The sequence below is a fragment of the Trachemys scripta genome, chromosome 4, assembly GCF_013100865.1.
Source record: "Trachemys scripta elegans isolate TJP31775 chromosome 4, CAS_Tse_1.0, whole genome shotgun sequence".
In the NCBI taxonomy this organism is placed as follows: domain Eukaryota; kingdom Metazoa; phylum Chordata; order Testudines; family Emydidae; genus Trachemys; species Trachemys scripta.
The window spans coordinates 64,666,026-64,685,354 of NC_048301.1; the positions used below are offsets into that span (position 1 = coordinate 64,666,026).

The window sequence follows — 19,329 nt, forward strand, 5'->3', positions numbered from 1 at the left end:
CTTCACATGCCAAATCTTTGGAAAGAGATGAAGGACAAGCTTTGTAAATTTTCTTGACAAGAGAGGAAAGAAAAAAAAAATCAAAGTTGGAAATCCAGACGGGAATGTGGGAGGTGGATGAGATAGCAGAAGCTGTCTCAAAGCTGCACCTGCCTCAAATCAATGTGTTGCAACAAGATCTTAAGTCTCTCCCTCCCCCAAGCAATCAAAGTACAATGACCCTGACTAGGGCAGAGGGTGGCAGCCGGCCAACCAACCAGGACCTTGGGAATACCAGACAAGGATGTTGGAAACGGCTGAGTGATTTTAAAAATAATTTTATAATGCACTCTTCTAGGCTGGGTAACTGATAGAGCTCAGCAAGCATTTTCTTCATTCAAAGCATCCTTTCTAGTGCGAAATCTTGGCTATTTTCTCTGAATTGTATGTACAAGAGAAGGGCAGTTTCTCTGGTTGAAAAGTGGGGTTTTTTTTTATATCCATCCAAAATCTCATGTGCTCCCTGCCTGGTGCAAAATCTACACAAAGTCCAAGATTTTTAGGTCTTGTAGACTTCTGGGCTCAAGTATAATGTTCTTGCAACCTTCCAACTCAGATGACATTCCAATATGCCCCCAGATTCTATCTTGCTAATAGAGTGCCCCACAATCTGGTATATATTTCGGAGTAAGCAGAAGCTAATGCTTGTCTGTAGCTGTTTGGATGGACAAAGACACATCTTGAGATTGTCCACACCCTGTGTGTTTTAAGGTACAGTTTCTTTCACATTTGGAGTATAAAACATTCTTTTAGAATAAAACACTTGCCCCCTTAACAGAGTATCTACACAAGGCCTGTGCACCACTTAAGTTCCACATGCTTCACATTATATTCCTTCAGTTTGTCCTCTGGAATCCTGCCCTGGCTTACAGGATTCTTGTAGCACAACAGCACAAACACAGACCCAGGGAACATCAGCAAGCTACGTGGGATAAAAGAACCGAACAAACCCTGGAAGAGAGTCAGTTAGAACATTTAAACCTTTTCTGTGTCATTGCTGAACTTAATGTTCTTAATAAGCACTCTTATCTGATCACCATTTGGTCTACCTGAGTACTGAGAACTGCACTGCAACTTGATTCAGATTAGGTAGGAGGAATTGACACCACAGCACCAGAAGCAACTGGTAGCAGATGTAGTTCAGAGTATGCATGAACTATGTAGCAGAGGGAAGGACCTAACCTTACTATACTCTAAAAGAAAAACACCCATTAAAAACTCAAAGCGTTTTCATTCAAAATACCCTTAGCCTTCCACAGCCCACACACAAAAAACCCCTCTTCTGCATTTGCTTTTTTCTTGTTCCCATTGCATTTTCAATTTTCTTCCCTTTCCCCCCCCCTTTCAGATTATCTTTGTGTAATCATTTTAGCGGTGTCTGCATGCACCAACTAAAGCAAAATTACAAAGTTCCCTGCTTGAGCCCCCTGGTTAACTAGAGTGGTGCTAGCTAACATTGCTACGGTTAAATGATCATTGTAGACTCTGTCTGAGCCCTAGATTTTGAGAGATTTATAGTTTAGAAAAGAAATGTTTGAGGCTGGTAATTGACACAAAAGATCTTTGCCTGAGAGTGAACTGCTCCGGAAAATTTGAGAAAAATCTATTTGCCCATTCTCAAGTTATTCTTTGATTTAAGTGGCACAATAAATTACACCTGAAGTTTTAGCTGTTGGGTTTCCTTTGCACTCAAACAAGTGATTCTGTTATTTAACAACTGATGCATAATTAGATCATAATATGGACGTACCTCTTTGCTAAACTAGAAAAGCATAAAGCTATGACTGAAATAAACATTGGGATGAAGGTACAGTAAGGTGGTGATGGAGAAAAAGAAATAACCAGAAGCATTGAGAGCTCATTTTGAATAATGTACAGGAATCTGCTGCTTATCCCTATAGATCCATAGTTGGAAATACAATGTAAAGCTTTACGGTTAGTTTATAATGTATAGATAGTAATACAGATAACATATCTTCAGCATCAGAGCTATTGAAAATCTATATGATAGTTGGTTTTTCACTATCAAATATATGGTGGAAGTGCAAAACTGCTAGGTGTTCTTTACATGCTCATTGTGGGAGCATGCAAAGGCGTAGAGTTCTGGAATTTGGTACAATCCAGAGGTCAGCTTCGTACTACAGGAGGATTTAGAGCTAAATATAAAAACAGCTCTCCTGAGAGACAGGAGTCGATTCAGTATTCTGATGTCATATGAGCAGCTTTAGGTTTTGAGAGCAATGATCATTGCTAAGAAGTTGATTCTCACAATATGGCGAAATCCTGGTCCTTGGCAAAAAGCCTGAGTGAACTGGCTTTGCCTCATGGAGGAGGCAGCTTTTGCAGGGAATGGAATCCCCTTTCAACCAGGAGACACTGCCTAGTGAAGCCTCCATAAACTGTAGTAGTGGCCCTAGTCTACATACATGTTGTCCAGCTGATACACAAGGTTATAATATATGGAGATATACCTAATCTCATAGAACTGGAAGGGACCCTGAAAGGTCATCAAGTCCAGCCCCCTGCCTTCACTAGCAGGACCAAGTACTGATTTTTGCCCCAGCTCCCTAAGTGGCCTCCTCAAGGACTGAACCCTGGGTTTAGCAGGCCAATGCTCAAACCCTGTGCTATCCCTCCTGCTTCTTGAACTTACTGGTCAAGACTTTGCTGTAGCCCCAACCCATCTGCCACTTCCCTTTCCACGTTCCCACGAAGAGAACACTACCACATAGCTGAGTTTCATTGTGTTCAGGGATATTTGGAGTCCCTCTGCAGCAGAAGTGTCATTTTACTGCATTTTGGGCATTCCCATGGGTGAGAGTGGAGGGTCAGGATTTGGCCCTATGGAAGTAGCCTACAATAGCAAATATCATACAACATTGTCAATGGCAGGGGCTACATACAAAAAAAGTGTCCCTATTGCGATAAATTATGTCAGACCTTTTGGAGATAAGTGGAGAACACATGCTGGGTCTATGGGTAGATTTATGCTATTCACAAGTTATTGCAAAGTATCATATATGTTTGTATGCTCTGACTATATATCTCAGATCAGATTTTGGCTTCAGAAGTTGTATGTTGAGTCATCATGGAGGAGCTGCTATTGTTTGTGGCACAGGAAGCTAGTATGCCCAGTAATCTGCAGACCACTGTTCCTCGGGGAAAATGCTGTGTGGACAAACACATTGGCCAGTGTACTTCTCATCTCATTTTCACGCGCTTTGGAGAGATCCTATATTACTGAATGTACAAGGTGGGAGCTCATTCCTTATGACCTCTTCCTAACCCTTGTGCAGTACAGGAAGGGAGTCAATCATTGAGGTCTCATCCTGCAGAAAGACAATAGTTTGACAAAGGCTGTCATTTTAGACTTCATGACAATATGTCACTTATCATGAAGTGGTGAGATTTCAAGTCCATCAGTCCAGTCACAAAATATGGATATTAAACAACAAATTCAAAATTAAAATCATTTCAAAACCATGAACTACTTCAGGATTTGTAGCATGCACATACATTGTTTTTAAAAGAGCCAGGGAACTGAAAGAATTAGTTGTTGAATACCTTCTACTATGCAGAACCCCGGCTGATATCTTTTGTCTTCTGCTTCTACAGTAACAGGGACTGAAATCTAACCCTTCACCTTCACTTTCCTGATTTTCACTATTTGCTACATATACTTAATTGTTCCCCTGAAGATGATCCCCCATTAGATTCATGATGTTTGGTGATAGGCTGCTCTGTGAAATCCACAGGGAATTTATTCATCTTTTAGTCTGAATATTAATGTAAGCTTAACAGACAGACATAAATGGTGAGGGTTCTGGGGAGAGCTATACTTCTGCAATCACAATAGACCACACATGGGTAGAGAAATTGGAGAGAAATGGAAGGAAGTGTTGCCCCCTACAGCCCAAAGGAGCTGGACACAGCCAAAGGAGCAGGGGAGAACACTCCACCTGGTTTGTGCACAGTCTCTTCCAAGGAAGGATATCACAAAAAGTTTAATAACTGAGAATGTTAATTAGGAAAACAGTGTAGTCTGGCGATAGCAGCAAAAGACTGAGTCAGGACTCCTGAGTTCTGTTCCATGCTTTGTCATTAACTTGCTCTGTGACCATGACCAATCTCTGAACTTCTCTGTACTGGCTCAGTTTCCCCATCTGAAGACTGGGGATAATACTACTTACTTTCCTATACAGTAGTGAGTGTGTATGTGGGCTGGGTACACGAGTGGAGGTTGAAAAACATGATTGAATTGTTTGTAAATTGCCTTCAGGGTTTTGGACAAAAGACATTGCAGTTCTGCAAAGGTTTATTATTTTTAAACTTTCCTTTCTTCCAATCATTTCTACTCAAGATCCATCAAAAAGAGATCTGTCTACTGAATGGGCAACATGCAATACACTGCCCTTCATCTGCTTGCTTCATTTCTTCCTTACGTGAAAACACCAAAAAACCCAACATATATATATATACACACACACACACACACACACACACTTTCATTTTCCCTTCTTCCTGAAAGAGAGAACCTCTGAGAGAGCCCACCCCACACTTGGAGAACATCTCCATTAACCCATTAAATGTATGCTTTTTATGTCTGAGTTCAACATGGTCCTAACATTATTACAGTAATAGTCTCAGCTAAAGATGGAATCAAAATGAAAGCCTGATTGTTTGAAAATTTTGTAGAAGTTCCTATCTCTATAATGTGCCAGAACAAACTGGATCCAAATTTGGGGCTGCTGAGATCTGGACTTGGATCCAAACGTCACGGGCCAGGTGCATCTCTAGTCTGAGCAGCATGGAGTTTGGCACAATGATCTATCTCTGCTTTGGAATTAAGTATCTGAGCAGTACAGTTAAATCCTTAATTGAGCTGGGATTAGAACTGAATTTCCCTAAATCATCTCCATCGTAAACAATAGCTGATTACCTCAGGTAATTGAACATAAATCTAAAATACCTGTTTGGTTTATCAAACCAGAAAACAAACAACAACAAAAGTGCAACTAACCATACACAAAAGAAACCTCAAGGGCAACTATGTGGCACGCTCTATTAAAGTATGCATGGCTTCAGAATCTACCAGGAAATGTCCTACAACCAAGCATTAATATCAGGAAACGCAGTACATTCTTGTGATATTGGTTCACAATGCCATGGCCTGTGAGACTGGACCATAGATCAATGGCTCTCTGAAGGCTAGAGGACATTTCAACTGGCTAGGAACCTAATGCAAATTTGAAAAATAAAATAAAATGGAGTTTATAAAAAAAAAACAAAAAAACCCAAAAGAATGTCAGGAGAAAGCAGAGCTTGTGCGTCACATAACTGAGCCCCTATTTCTACCTCAAGTAAGAAATGGGTTGGTGATCAGCAGCTTCATTTGCAGAAGGGGGATGTTTGGATACACTGCTACCAATTTACTTTCCAGAGCTGACCTTGGCAGTGTCATGTCTTGAGGCCTCACACTGGTTGCTCAGTGATGCTGATACCTGTTCTGAGAGTTTAGAACTTGCTAAGTGGTGCACTGGTTTAATTGAGCTGACCTTTCCCCATGGTGCCCTTGTATTAAAAGCTGCTTTAGTCCCAAGTGAACACTGTTTTGATCATTATAATCTTTTGCTTAGTGGACAGTTGTCTAAGAGCAGAAAATAATCATTTAAATTGGCAGTGTTTCCTCCAGAGGAGCTCAGGACTGGAATAACAAAAGATGCTGCAGATCAAGGTTGAGGAGCATTAGCATAGCTGTGTATATCGGGGACCAGGGCCGGATGAGCAATGTGGGTTGTGCAGATGAAGGAGCTGCACTTGTAAAAGTATCAGGGTGGGAGTGGGAAGCTGGGCTCAGGAGTGGAATAGCATAGAACAGGCCTAGACAGGACTTAAGTGTACTGGCAAAGATGGATGGAGGACTGGGATGTGACTGGAATAGCAAGAGGTGCTACAAGGCAGGATGGATGGCATAAACAGAGCAGTGTGGGAATACATGAGTAAAATATCAGAGGGGAGTGGGGGAGCTTTGCAGGCCGGATTGAGTCACGTTAGCAAAACTGAGTGGGGGAAAGGTGGCAAAATACTTACTCGTGCATAAATCTATCTTATTGGGACCACTGTAATGAACACTAAATTTATCTAAAATTTAGATCTGGATTATAAATACTCCAAAGTTCAAGGATGTTTGGATCTAAGATTTTTGTTCAGCTCAGTATAAAGTTAGGGGTCATTAGCAAAATTCAACCCCCCTGAAAATGGGGGTAGGGGTGGGACTTGGATCAAGAGGTTTTACCTGGGGCTCATCTACAATGCTTTCTTAACCTCCCCTTGTTGTTCTGTGTGGTTGTAACTTTTCTGTATAAGTTCTTAGTTCAGGGAAGCTATGGTCTGTAAAGTGTTGTGTACATTTAGAGTGTTATATAAATGAATTATAACAATAATATGCTATAGTTTGAATTTTTGGTTCTCATGTGTTCAGTAGTTTGAAGCACATTTTGTCATATTCCTTTTATTCCTATGCCAACATTCCTTCCCAGTTTTTCCAGCGTGCTAGTGTGCTGCTGCATTCTGTATGGATGCCATCTCATAATTCAGCATACAGGCAAGATTCTACTCCATGGTCACTTTTCCTATTTTCTTAATTCAGATATAGTGTTTGTCTTTTCTCAGATGAGCCAACCCTCTCTTCCCTCTTAGAGCATCTCTAAGTCGTTGGCATTTAATGAATGCACTGTTTGGTAAACTGAATTTGTCTCTCCTTATATCAGGACTTTCACATTGTTTTATTCTGTCCCCTATCTTGTGTAGTTTTAACATAACAGTCACATTTCTGCCTCCCTGCCATTGGTATTTTTTGACTGATTATGTCTGGCTCACACCACAGGAATGTGATATGTTGAACTCTCATGGGATCTTGGTGCCTGTACACTGAGATAATGGAAGGTGCCCACAATATGCCAGGGCTTTGGAGCCAGCCAACACAGTCTCACAAGGGGGCAAGGCTGATCAAGGAAGGGATGTAGTTAGGGTGCTCAGGGTACGCTATGTGGAGCCTACACTGACGAAGCTCCAGTTGAGCTTATACCATACCTTAAAGCAGCCATCTTCAGACAGAGCCCCTGTGAAAGCTGGCAGTGCAAAGAGAATCTGCCGTTCTCCAGGGTGAATCCATGGTAGAATCATAGAATCATAGAATATCAGAGTTGGAAGGGACCTCAAGAGGTCATCTAGTCCAACCCCCTGCTCAAAGCAGGACCAATTCCCAGCTAAATCATCCCAGCCAGGGCTTTGTCAAGCCGGGCCTTAAAAACCTCCAAGGAAGGAGACTCCACCACCTCCCTAGGTAACGCATTCCAGTGTTTCACCACCCTCCTAGTGAAATAGTTTTTCCTGATATCCAACCTGGACCTCCCCCACTGCAACTTGAGACCATTGCTCCTTGTTCTGTCATCTGCCACCACTGAGAACAGCCGAGCTCCATCCTCTTTGGAACCCCCCTTCAGGTAGTTGAAGGCTGCTATCAAATCCCCCCTCATTCTTCTCTTCTGGAGACTAAACAATCCCAGTTCTCTCAGCCTCTCCTCATAAGTCATGTGCTCCAGACCCCTAATCATTTTTGTTGCCCTCCGCTGGACTCTTTCCAATTTTTCCACATCCTTCTTGTAGTGTGGGGCCCAAAACTGGACACAGTATTCCAGATGAGGCCTCACCAATGTCGAATAAAGGGGAACGATCACGTTCCTCGATCTGCTGGCAATGCCCCTACTTATACAGCCCAAAATGCCGTTAGCCTTCTTGGCAACAAGAGCACACTGTTGACTCATATCCAGCTTCTCGTCCACTGTGACCCCTAGGTCCTTTTCAGCAGAACTGCTACCTAGCCATTCGGTCCCTAGTCTGTAGCAGTGCATGGGATTCTTCCGTCCTAAGTGCAGGACTCTGCACTTGTCCTTGTTGAACCTCATCAGGTTTTTTTCTGCCCAATCCTCTAATTTGTCTAGGTCCCTCTGTATCCGATCCCTACCCTCTAGTGTATCTACCACGCCTCCTAGTTTAGTGTCATCTGCAAACTTGCTGAGAGTGCAGTCCACACCATCCTCCAGATCATTAATAAAGATATTAAACAAAACCGGCCCCAGTAGCTCCAATATTCTAGTTTTCCACTAGGCATATGGCATTTATGTTACCTCCTATATCTGTTTTTTCTCATTATTTAGCCTCATTAGTTAATTTGCCAATTAACTCAGAAATTAGTGGTATGGCTTTCTGAGGGCTATGAACTATTAGAAGTCACCTACAGTGCACAAGCAGATAACTTGGATACAGGATCCCCATGAACTCACTCTGAATTCTATCTTTGTTTTTGATTTGATCTCCAACTAGAATACAGGAGATCACAGGACAGCAGCTCTGACTCATTGAATCTCTTGGTCATGGGAATATTTGCATTAACTGCAACAGAAAGTGGGGGAATCAAAATCTATCAGAAGGTGACCACATTTAACTAAAACTTGTCTTAAGAACTCCCATTTGATTTTATTAGCTCCCTTTGGGCAGCAATTAAAATGGAAATTGATCAGTCCAAGTCTAGATTTTCTGCCACCTTCTTCCAATTAAAAGTTTATTGAAAGCAAGATGGACTTCTTAACAATAATTCTACTTATTTTAATTATTTTCTTTGGCACTCACTCTTGTCGTGTCTGTAATCACTTTGGGCTATATTTTCCCATCACAATTTCTCCTGCTTAAAGGGAATCTGCAGGTGACACAGAGATACCACCAGGTTTGGCTCCAGGCACCAGCACACCAAGCGCGTGACTGGGGTGGTAAGCTGCGGGGGGCGACCTGCTGGTCGCCATGAGGGTGGCAATCAGGCTGCCTTTGGTGGCATGCCTGCCGGGCCCGTGGCTTCGGCCGCAATTTGGCGGCGGGTATGCCGAAGGCACGGGACTGGCGGACCTCCCGCAGGCATGCTGCCGAATCCGCATTACCAGCGGACCTCCCGCAGTCATGCCGCCGAAAGCCGCCTGACTACTGTGCTTGGGGCAGCAAAATACACAGTCGCCCCTGGATACCACACCTCCTGGTAACCTGTTTTGGGGTATGGCTGAGGAAAAAAGGTATGCACTGTTAATCCCCTGCCATAAAAACTGCTTTTAGGCTGCTTTAATTTATGCTGGTGACTGCCTTGGAACCTTTGCACACATCCCTTCTGACTCGTGACCAAGATACAGAGGAATAAAGCATTTGATTCAAGTTTGAAGATTCCTCTCCCAACCTTATAAAAAGCACTACTCTATAGTCATGGTCCAAAATACATCACACTGACAGAGTGTTAGTGCAGCATTTTGGAGCATCACTTTACAATGCTGATTTTTTTAAATAAGGGCCCATCCATTACATTTGTTGTAGTTCTCACTTTGCCTCTTTGATAGATATCTCTCTCCATTGTTTTCCTGATCTTATTTGCTCTTCCATTTTCCCTTTTTTACTTCTTTATATAATGTCCTTTCAGTGTTTCAAAAAGTTAGACAGTTTTGTTCTAGTCTGCACCATTTTATCATACATTATTTCTTCTCCTAAAGATATTTTCTGTTCACAGTTTATCTGCAAATTTGCCCTGATAAATCTGGAGCCCTTTACCGGAATGATTAATGCAATTTAAGGTTCACTCTCCTATCTTTTTTCCAAGGGCATGGTCTGAGAAACATGTTTCCTGTTGGACTATATGGAGTTGCTACAATTGAGTGTAGTGGTTTTTAGAAATGGAAGTTATATATACATTACTCTGGGATTTTGATATGACTTCAGTTCTTCGGAGAGCTTCTGACAGGGAGGTATATTCTGTTTGGGGTAGGGAGGTCAGAAAGACTTATTGTACTGTATAGTTTTTTTTCTTCCCTGTTTTGTTTGAGACCTTGTGTAAGTACCTGCAGGGCTAAAACCTGAGACTGTGGTGGTTCTAGGCAACTGAGGCTTCCACATCACCACTGGAAGCTCTGGCTGATTTTCTGCTGTGGGACTCTGTGAAGAGTGTGCACACCCTATCCCTCTGATTGGCTCATGCCATCGGGGCCGTCTCCAGGCACCAGCGAACGAAGCGGGTGCTTGGGGTGGCCAATGGGAAGGGGCGGCACGTCCGGGTCTTCAGCGGCAATATGGCGGCGGGTCCCTCAGTCCCTCTCAGACTGAAGGACCCGCTGCTGAATTGCCGCTGAGAAATGAAGCGGCGCGGTTGAGCTGCCGCTGAAGTGCCGCCGATCACTGCCTTTTCTCCCCCCCCTTCGACACTTGGGGCGGCAAAAAAGCCTGAGCCAGCCCTGCATGCCAGTATGTAAACCAGGAAGCCATCACAGGAGCTATCTGAGCAATGACGTAAACTGCCTGCTTGCTTCTGTTCCAGACCTTGCCTTACTGTGAACCTTAGACCTTGACTTGTCCCTGACTCTGCTACTGGCTTCCTGTCTGCAACGTGGTGCCTGACCCTGACTTCCTGGTATCCTGACCCGGCTCGACTCTAGTACTCATCTTTTGACTGCAACTTGGCAGTTGACCAGTGCACACTAGCTGCCCCTGGCCAAGCCCTAACAGTTTGCTCAGACCACCTCTGGGCCCCCCACCCCAATACATTCCCCTCCACAGAGGATGAAAAGGGCAGGCCACCCTCCGACTAGAGGTCCCCCAAAGGTCTGGGACCTGCAGGACCAAGTCACCTGCCTGCAAGCAGAGAACCTTGGACTACAGACCCAAGCTACACAGTTTGCCACTGCAGCACAGACCCTGCATGAGCCATTAACCCCGTCACAGGCCCAGGTGATGCTGCTCGCTGCTGAAGAACAAACCCTGCATGAGCAGCTAGCATGCTCTCAGGGAGATGCAGCTATACTACATGCCCGAGCAGACCACCCATTGCCTGAACCAGCATGAGCGATGCTGCTGCCTGAATGGTTTGACAGGGACCATCAGAAATTCTGCAGGTTCCTGAACCAATGTAGGCTGCTCTGTCTACTTTACCCCTGCACATACTCCACAGACCAAAGGTGGGGCTAGTAGTCAGCCTTCTCACCGGCAAAGCACTCAGCTGGGCTTCCCACTGGTTAGAGCAGAACAGCCCAGGGCTCTCTGGCTGGGACACCTTTCTGCCAGCCTTCTCAACCATCTCCGATGTCCCACACCACATCCGTTCTGCAGACGCTACCCTCCAGAAGCTTCGTCAAGGGCAAGGGACAGCCATCTCTTACACTGATCACTTCAGATGACTTGCAGATGATGTTGAATGTAATGAGGCAGCCCAACTACACCAGTTCCAATAGGGACTCAGTGAAGATGTAAAAGATTAGCTAGCCCGTGTTGAAAACCCCACCCACCTAGAGCCCTGCACATCGACTCTTGGCTGCGAGAGCAGGAGGAGGAAAGGAAGGATGGCCCAATGCCCCGACATTTGTCTGCTACACCAAAGCCTGTAGAACTGAGTCCTGAACCCAAGCAGGTTGACCTGGATTGCCGACACCTGACCCCAGAGGAGAAAGCTCATTAATGGCCATTGAACCTCTGTTTTTACTGTGGAGCACCAGGATAAGTCCTTACCATCCGTCCAGCTCAGAACTTTATGCTCTGGAACGAACCACTCCTCAACTCTTGAGTAGAAGCTGACCCAGACACCATGGGGTCTCCCCATGTTTCCAGTGCCCCCTGCCACTGCAGTTGTGAGGGAGATGAGGCAGATTCCCCCACAACTGGCGATGATAGACTCTGGTGCTCAGTGGTACAAGTAGAAATCATTTCTTGTTGGTACACTGCGCTCATGGGAGGGACATAAAGGGGGGGACACATGACCTCAGCACGTGACCCCCCCCCCACATGACTCCTCCTCATCCCACCCCTAGCCCAGGGCCCCCTCGTGCTCCCCATCCCCTCCCTATGATCCACATGCATCCCATGTTACCTGGGGGGGGTGGGCTCTGTCCTCCTCTTGCTGTGCTGGAGATTTCTGCTGTACAGATCCCAGGCAGGAGTACTTGGTAAACACAGCTATGTGGTGGGACTGGCGGGGGTGGGGGGGTACAGTAGCACCAGAGGAGTGGCCAACATAGGGCTTTCCGGAACCACAGCAGAGAAAGGAGCAGAACATGGGGCCACTGGACAGCCCCACGCTGGCAGCTCCTCTGGCGTGGCTGCTGTACCGCCCCCAGTCCCGTCCTCCAGCAGGGCTCCTGTACAGACCCCAGGCAGGAGGACTCAGGAGATGCAGCTACATGGAAGGGCTGGGCTCCTCCTGTGTCTTTCTGGTATGTCTATACATTTTCACAGCTATAAATATCTTACTGGTATGGCGTACCATACCACCGTACTTGCATCATTGCTGCGAACTTTATAGACACTAACCCTCCAGATGCCTCTCCAGCCAAAACCCACAGTGGACCTGGTGGAGATGATTGATTGGGTTGCTCCTGTCATCAGTACTGATGACCCAAGAGACTGCCTCCCTAGAAGCTGTAGTGGAAGGGAACTGTGAAATAATGTACTCTGTGATCTCATTTTCTCAATAATTTTTGGCACTCCTTGGTTAGAGCAACATAACCCATTTATCTCCTGGTGGTGGCAGAGCATTAGCTTCCTCTCTGAATACTGTCACCAACCAACCCCCAGTGACCTGCACCCTGGGCCCCAGGGCTGGATGGAAGCCAGAGCCCAGATGACAGACAAGAACCCCAGCCTCCTTGACAAGTCCCAGGACTACCTGGAAACATGCAGATTCACTACACCCACAAAGGGATTATGATTGTCCAAATGACCTACAACCTGGGGCAAATGTGTCCTGTGGACTGATATACACCATATATCCAGGAAGATCTTGCAAAGGGCTTTGTTCTGCAATCTACTTCTCCCACAGGAGCACCAGTCCTCTTTGTGCAAAAAAAGGACAGGTTCGTACACCTCTGCATAGACTATTGTGCATTGAATCAGGTGACTATTCATAACTGGTACCCTCTTCCCCTCATCCTGGAATTGTTGGACTGCTTAAGGACTGCCAGGATTTTCACTAAATTAGATCTTTGAGGGATGTACAATCTAGTGTTCATAAGGCCCAGGGACGAATGGAAGATTGCTCTTTGTACCCAATATGGGCAGGCTGAATATCTAGTAATGCCATTTGGCTTAACCTATGCCCCCACGAAGTCTCAACATTTTGTAAATGATGTGATTAGGAACATCCTAGACCAATACCTGACCATAAGCCTTACTGATATACTGGTGTTTCTGAGAGCCCTGAGTAGCACTACCATCATGGCTGGTCCATCCTTTAGAGGCTATGGATGCATGATTTGTATGCCAAACTATGGAAGTGCACCTTCAACCAGTCCACCATTGAATTTTTGGATTACATTATTTTCCCAAAGGGTATTCAGATGGACCTGCACAACTGGACAACATCCTGGATCCCTTAAGAAATTCAGTGCTTCCTGGACTTTGCAAATTTGTATAAGCAATTCACCACCAATTTCTCTGAACAAATAGCTCCCCCACCCCCCGACTTCCATCCTTCATAAAGCTGTTTGATTCACTTGGTTGCCTGAAGCCCAGTGTGCTTTTGACCAGCCTTCACCATGGCCAAGAAAATGGCACATCCCGATCTGATTTGCCAATAGGCGCCAACTCCGTGGGTGCTCTGGGGCTGGAGCACCCATGGGGAAAAATTGGTGGGTGCTTAACACCCACCGGCAGCTGCCCACCCCGCCCCCTCCCGCCCCAGCTCACCTCTGCCTCTTCCCCTGGGCGCACTGCGTGCCCGCTTTTCCCCACTGGCTCCAAGTGCTTGCGCCGCAAAACAGCTGATTCGTGTGGCAAGCGCTGGGAGGGAGGGGGAACGTGGCGCACTCGGGGAACAGGCAGGGCCAGGGCGAGGATTTGGGGAAGGGGTCCAATAGGGTCAGGAAGGGGGCGAAGTTGGGGTGGAGATTTTGGGGGAAGGGGTTGGAATGGGGGTGGGGCAGGGGCGGGGAAAGGGTGAAGTCGGGGCGGGGCCAACGGGTGCGAGCACTCACCGGCGCCGGGGAAAGATGGCACCTATGGACCGCCCATTTATAATGGAAGCAGATATGTCCAATGTGACAATCAGGGTGGTACTCCTGCAGCGATTTTGACCCCAGCATACCTTCTGCCCCCTTTCCATACCACTCTATGAAAACTCACCCCCCACATAAATGAGTTATGAAATACTAGACAAGGAGCAACTCACAATCAAAACTGCTTTTGAAAAATGGTGTCACCACCTTTGAGGGAGCTCAGCACCCAGTACAGGTTATTTTACTGACCATAAGAATCTTGCGTACCTCTGCAAAGCCCAAGCTTTGACAGTTAAGGTGGGCTTTGTTCTTCCCTCGATTTGAGTTTACAATCACTTACCACCCAGGAAATTGAAATGGGAAAGCTGAGGGTCTATCACAAAAGGGGGAATACTACTGAGAAAGTGAAGAACTTACCTCTGAGCTCCCTACCTCCTCAAGCCTAGTAAGTTTGTCAATGCTGCAATTCATCAAGACCTGGTCTGCCTCAAAAAAAGACCCATTCACCCAAGGAACATAATCTACTCCCTTAGGGACTAAGATGCACAGCTCTGTGCAGGATGGGACAACATATTTTGAGAGCATATATGTTCCCCCCGGACACCCCTGACTGGAGGTGCTATGACTGTGGTACAGCATTCTGCTGGCAGATCATTTTGGCCACCTTAAGACCTCCGACATGGCTGCCCATTTTTTCTGGTGGCCCCACATACAGGCTGAAGTCCAAGCTTACATGGACTCCTGTGAGTGCTGTGCATGTACCAAAATGCCTGGGACTAGATCTTTTGGCACCTTGGTACCCCTAGAGACTCCAGCCAGGTCTTGGTCTGCCATCACCCTAGACTTCATTGAGGAACTATCAGTGTCTGATGGCCACACAGCAGGCTTCACAGTTGTAGACCATCTGACTAAAATGGCCTACTTCATCCCCTGCAACCATCTTTCCTTCGCTGAGACTACTGCCCAACTCCTGAGACCAATCACAGTTCATCTTCTCAGACTTCCAGACCACATAGTTTCAGACCAAGGCCCACAGTTTACCTCTTGCTTCTGGTGCGGAGTGCTCTGGCTACTGGATGTCTGCATAGCTACCTCCCCATGTACCATCCCCAAACAGATGGGCAAACTGAAAGGGTGAACCAAGTACTAGAATACTTTAGATGTTTCATGAACCATCACCAGGATAACTGCTCCATGCTCCTGCCATATGCAGAGTTTTCATATAGCACTGCCAACTAGGCCTCTTCAGGTCAGAGCCCCTTCTTCTCAAATTATAGGTTCCACCCCCACATTCAGCTGGAGTTACCAGCAGCCTCCCTGACCCCTGCCACCACTAATTGGGTCCAACAGATTCATCTTATCCAGAAGGAGCTCAAGAAGCATCTAGTGGTGAAGAAGGCTTACAGGACGCATGTACACTTTTTGACAACAGGGAGCTCTGGCATTCACAGTAGGCCAGAAGGTGTGGCTTGCTGCAAAAAATCTCCCGACCAGTCGACCCTCCTGAAAACTGGACCACCAGTTCCTGGGCCCCTTCCAGATATGACAACAGATCAACTTAGTTAGCTTTAAACTAAAGCTTCTCCAGTCCCCCAAAATACATCCAGTTTTTTATATTTCCATTCTGAAGCCCTATACTAATAATCCCTTCCCCAACCAAACCACACCACCACCAGTCAAAATCCAGGGTCACGAGTAGCTCAAAGTGCATGCCATCCCTGATTCCCAATAGACATGTGGCCACCTGTACTATCTTGTGGACTGGGAAGTCTACGGTCCTGAAAAGCACACTGGAGAATGTGCCTCCCTTATCCATGCTCCAGGTGAGGGAGTTCCAAAGGACTCACCCCAACAAGTCTGGACCAGCACCACTCTGATGGGGAGCCTGAAGGGGGTGCGGCGGTTGATGTAAGCAACTGTTGGACTAGAACTTGAGTCCATGGAGGTTCCAGGATCTAACACTTTCACATTGCCACCAGGAGCTCAGACTGGGCTTTTGTGAGGGAACCCTCTGAAGCAAGACACTTCAGGACGTACCACCCAGCGAGACCTGGATGGCAGCCCTCTGATTGGCCTATGCCAGGGTATAAACCAGGAAGCCGTCACAGGGAGCTGTCTGAGCAATGATGCAGACCACCTGCTTGCTTCCACTCCAGACCTTGCCTTACTGTGACCCTTAGGCTTCATCTCTTGACTCATCCCCAACTTCACTATTTGCCTCCTCTCTAACTGTTGTCTGATCCTGACTTCCTGGTATCTTGACCTGGTTCAGCACTGACTCCGCTACTTGTCTCTTGACTCAAACTTGGTAAATGACCCTGTCCATGGCCTGGACCCGACACTTTGCTCCAGCTTAGCACTCCTTGTAGATTTGTCAGTTTAGGAACATCTTTGTTTCCAGCGGACTATTAGCCTTTTAAAGCCAATAGATTTAGAGACATACTGTTCACCCTGCCTGAACTGAAATCACTGAAGTCCTTTCCAACTGACCTCTCTTTTTTCCTTGAAATTAAGTGGATAATGCTGCCATAGTAGAATATAAGGAGTTACCATAAAACTAGCTATTTAATTACTAGTTTTCTACTAGTAATAAAATCAAAATCCAAACCTGGGCATCTTCAAACGTGTATCTCCCCGGATCTTGGACGTTTTGACTTGTTCTCTCATAGCTGTGAGAGTCCAGGTTGATAGGGCTTTGTGCCCCTGGAGCTAGAAACTCTTGCCAGATTTCCTCCACTCTGGTGGCTACATCCTGCAAAGGTTGTCTTTTGAGATCTTGGACAGCCAACCAAAACCTTTTACGGGAAGTAACAAAACAGAGAAGAAAGAGAAAAGAAAAAACTCAGAAATAATGTTGTGGATCAACCTTAGCAGAATCCTGAACCAGTGGGTCCTGGTCCTACACCTACTGGAGTCAATTGCAGAGTCTCCATTTATATACTTGACTAGGAGAGGTCCAACATGCTCTAGTCTACACCAATCCATTAAAACATTATGATGGGCGGAAAAGTAATTCTAGAATGTTTCATATTCAAAACGTGCCACTTCCCTGCATGTCTGACCGTATGCATACAAACAGTCTGTCACTCTTATAAGCCCTGCAGGGTCCATACAGCTACAGGAGAATGGATAGTCAAGATCCAGAGTTTCAGAAGAAGGCCAAAGAATACAACTTGGTGAGCTTGGGCTATCACACGACACTGTAAAGAAATAATATTCCTTGCCCAACTCCCTAGCCAGTAGCAGGCCTTTCCTACACACCTGGACTTCTTACATGAGTGAGCTGAGTTTGCACCATTTTCTCTCTTGTTATGATCAGTATCATAATAATAGATTTGTCTCCTGCTCCTCCTTGTTGTTACAAACTCTCTCACCAGACTGAGGTACTTAATCCATCTGTGAAACCTGTGAGAGACAGCAGTGGGCTGTGCTACTTAGACCTTTTAAAGCCTCTTGCAGCTTGATTGGCTGACCATTCATGGTCTCCTCCTCTACAGCCCTAGCAACTGGCAAGAAAGAGTAGAGGCAACCAGCCAATTGAAATGAAGAACACTGCAAAGATCAACAATTGTGAGGGCCCATAATAAGCATGTACAGTTTATACGGATCATTACAATGAATATTTTTCATTCTCAAGGCAACTGATACTAGCTCATTGCTTAACCCATCTTCATTACAACCCTAAGATTGCAATCTGGTGTGGTCCTCTTTGGACATTATAATGCAGGACAGATACTACATAATGTGCAGGGTCAAACTGTATTTATAAAGCAGGTCCATGAAAGGCCTCAATCCTTAATCTGTAAAAACTTTCTTCTCAGGTTCTGACTGTAGGGGGACAGGGAATGAGGGAAAGTGTGTCAATTCATGGCTAAGACATGTAGAGTAAACAAGAAGCCCCTTAGCCAAATGGTCACACTAAAGGGAGCACAGCCCCCTGGAAAAGAAGCATAGCCCAAGTAGTCTCCCTCCAAACAGCACACATTGGTCAAGCAAGAGCATACAGGGCTGGATTTCCAATTAGGCACAGTAGGCACATGCCTAGGGGCACCTTACCTCTCTAAAACTGGGTGCAACACAAAGGTCAGCTGTAGGCAGGAGAGGCACTGAAGATGCTGTGCCTAGAAGCGCATACAATGTAAATCTGGCCCTGAATGCATAATGTAAACCTATGCAGGAAGTAGCACCCACACCAAGGCAGTTGGGAGTGTAGCAACAGAGAGGAGCCAGGGCTGAAATAAATAAATAGAAGGTCTGCTGGGTAACATTCAGCAGACACTGAGCAGGAAGTTAGAGGCATGGATTGCCATGGACAAAGGAAGGGCAGGGACAAGCCAACACCAGCATCAGCTTTCTCCTTCTGTTCTTGTCCTATCTGGCTATCATTGGGCGATGGTACTCAGTGGAGCCTGTCTAGGCATGACTTATTATCCTGAACTAATTCACATGAAATGACTGGCTGCCGTTGGTGACTATTTGCTGGGGCTTTTGCAGAACTTTGGTGCACATGGGGCCTAATCCTGTAACCCTGACTTACAATGAGTAATGCTTATATAGATTATTTTATATATATAGTTGCTATTTGCTCACACTCTACAGTATGGGAGTATGCTGACAGTGAAATGCACTGGGACTGCACCAAGGCCATTTAGTCAATGTTCTCTAAGTTGGATTTCAGCAATCAGTTTTATAAAATAGGGAGACATTTTTATTTTGGGTTGGCTGTGGTGTCCTATGTGTCCTTATTTCCTCTTGCTTCTTTTAAGATGTCCACTTAATTTGTAAGGGTGTCATGCCTATAGCCTATCTTTTCCCCTTAATGTTAAATGAGACTGCAGAAAGCTGCCCAAAAGGGAGTGTATCTGGGGTATGGAGCTGCAGGAAGGTGGTGTGCTAGGGGTAGGATGGAGCAGTGATGCATCAGTTCCGAAGAGAGACTGCAGCAGCTGGTGTAACTTAGAGCAGCCTTTAGGCTGCTGAACTGACCCCTGGCTGGAGAAGCCACCTTCCTGCACTCTGATCTCTTTGGCTGAGGGTCTGGTCCTATATTTATAAACTTTATGCTTCCTTCCCTGTATTGTGTCTCCCTAGCCTCCACCTGGAAACTGCTCTCATTTCTGCATTTTAGCTCTGTGGGCAGGAAATGTGCCTTTTTTTACTTGTTTGTGAGGTCCCTAGCATGCTCGGGAGCATTTACAAATAAATAAATAAATGCTCCCTC

The 19,329-nt window shown here is 45.7% G+C and overlaps 1 protein-coding gene across 3 annotated transcripts in view; it reads right to left on the minus strand.

The window, feature by feature from the left end:
- RGS6 (regulator of G protein signaling 6) overlaps positions 1-19,329 on the minus strand; it is a 184,133-nt gene that overhangs the window by 41,958 nt on the left and 122,846 nt on the right. For all 3 annotated transcript variants that reach the window (XM_034769280.1, XM_034769279.1, XM_034769278.1), the window contains exon 13: positions 16,717-16,903. In XM_034769280.1, coding sequence (XP_034625171.1) covers positions 16,717-16,903 — 187 coding nt within the window. The remainder of the gene's footprint in view (positions 1-16,716; positions 16,904-19,329) is intronic.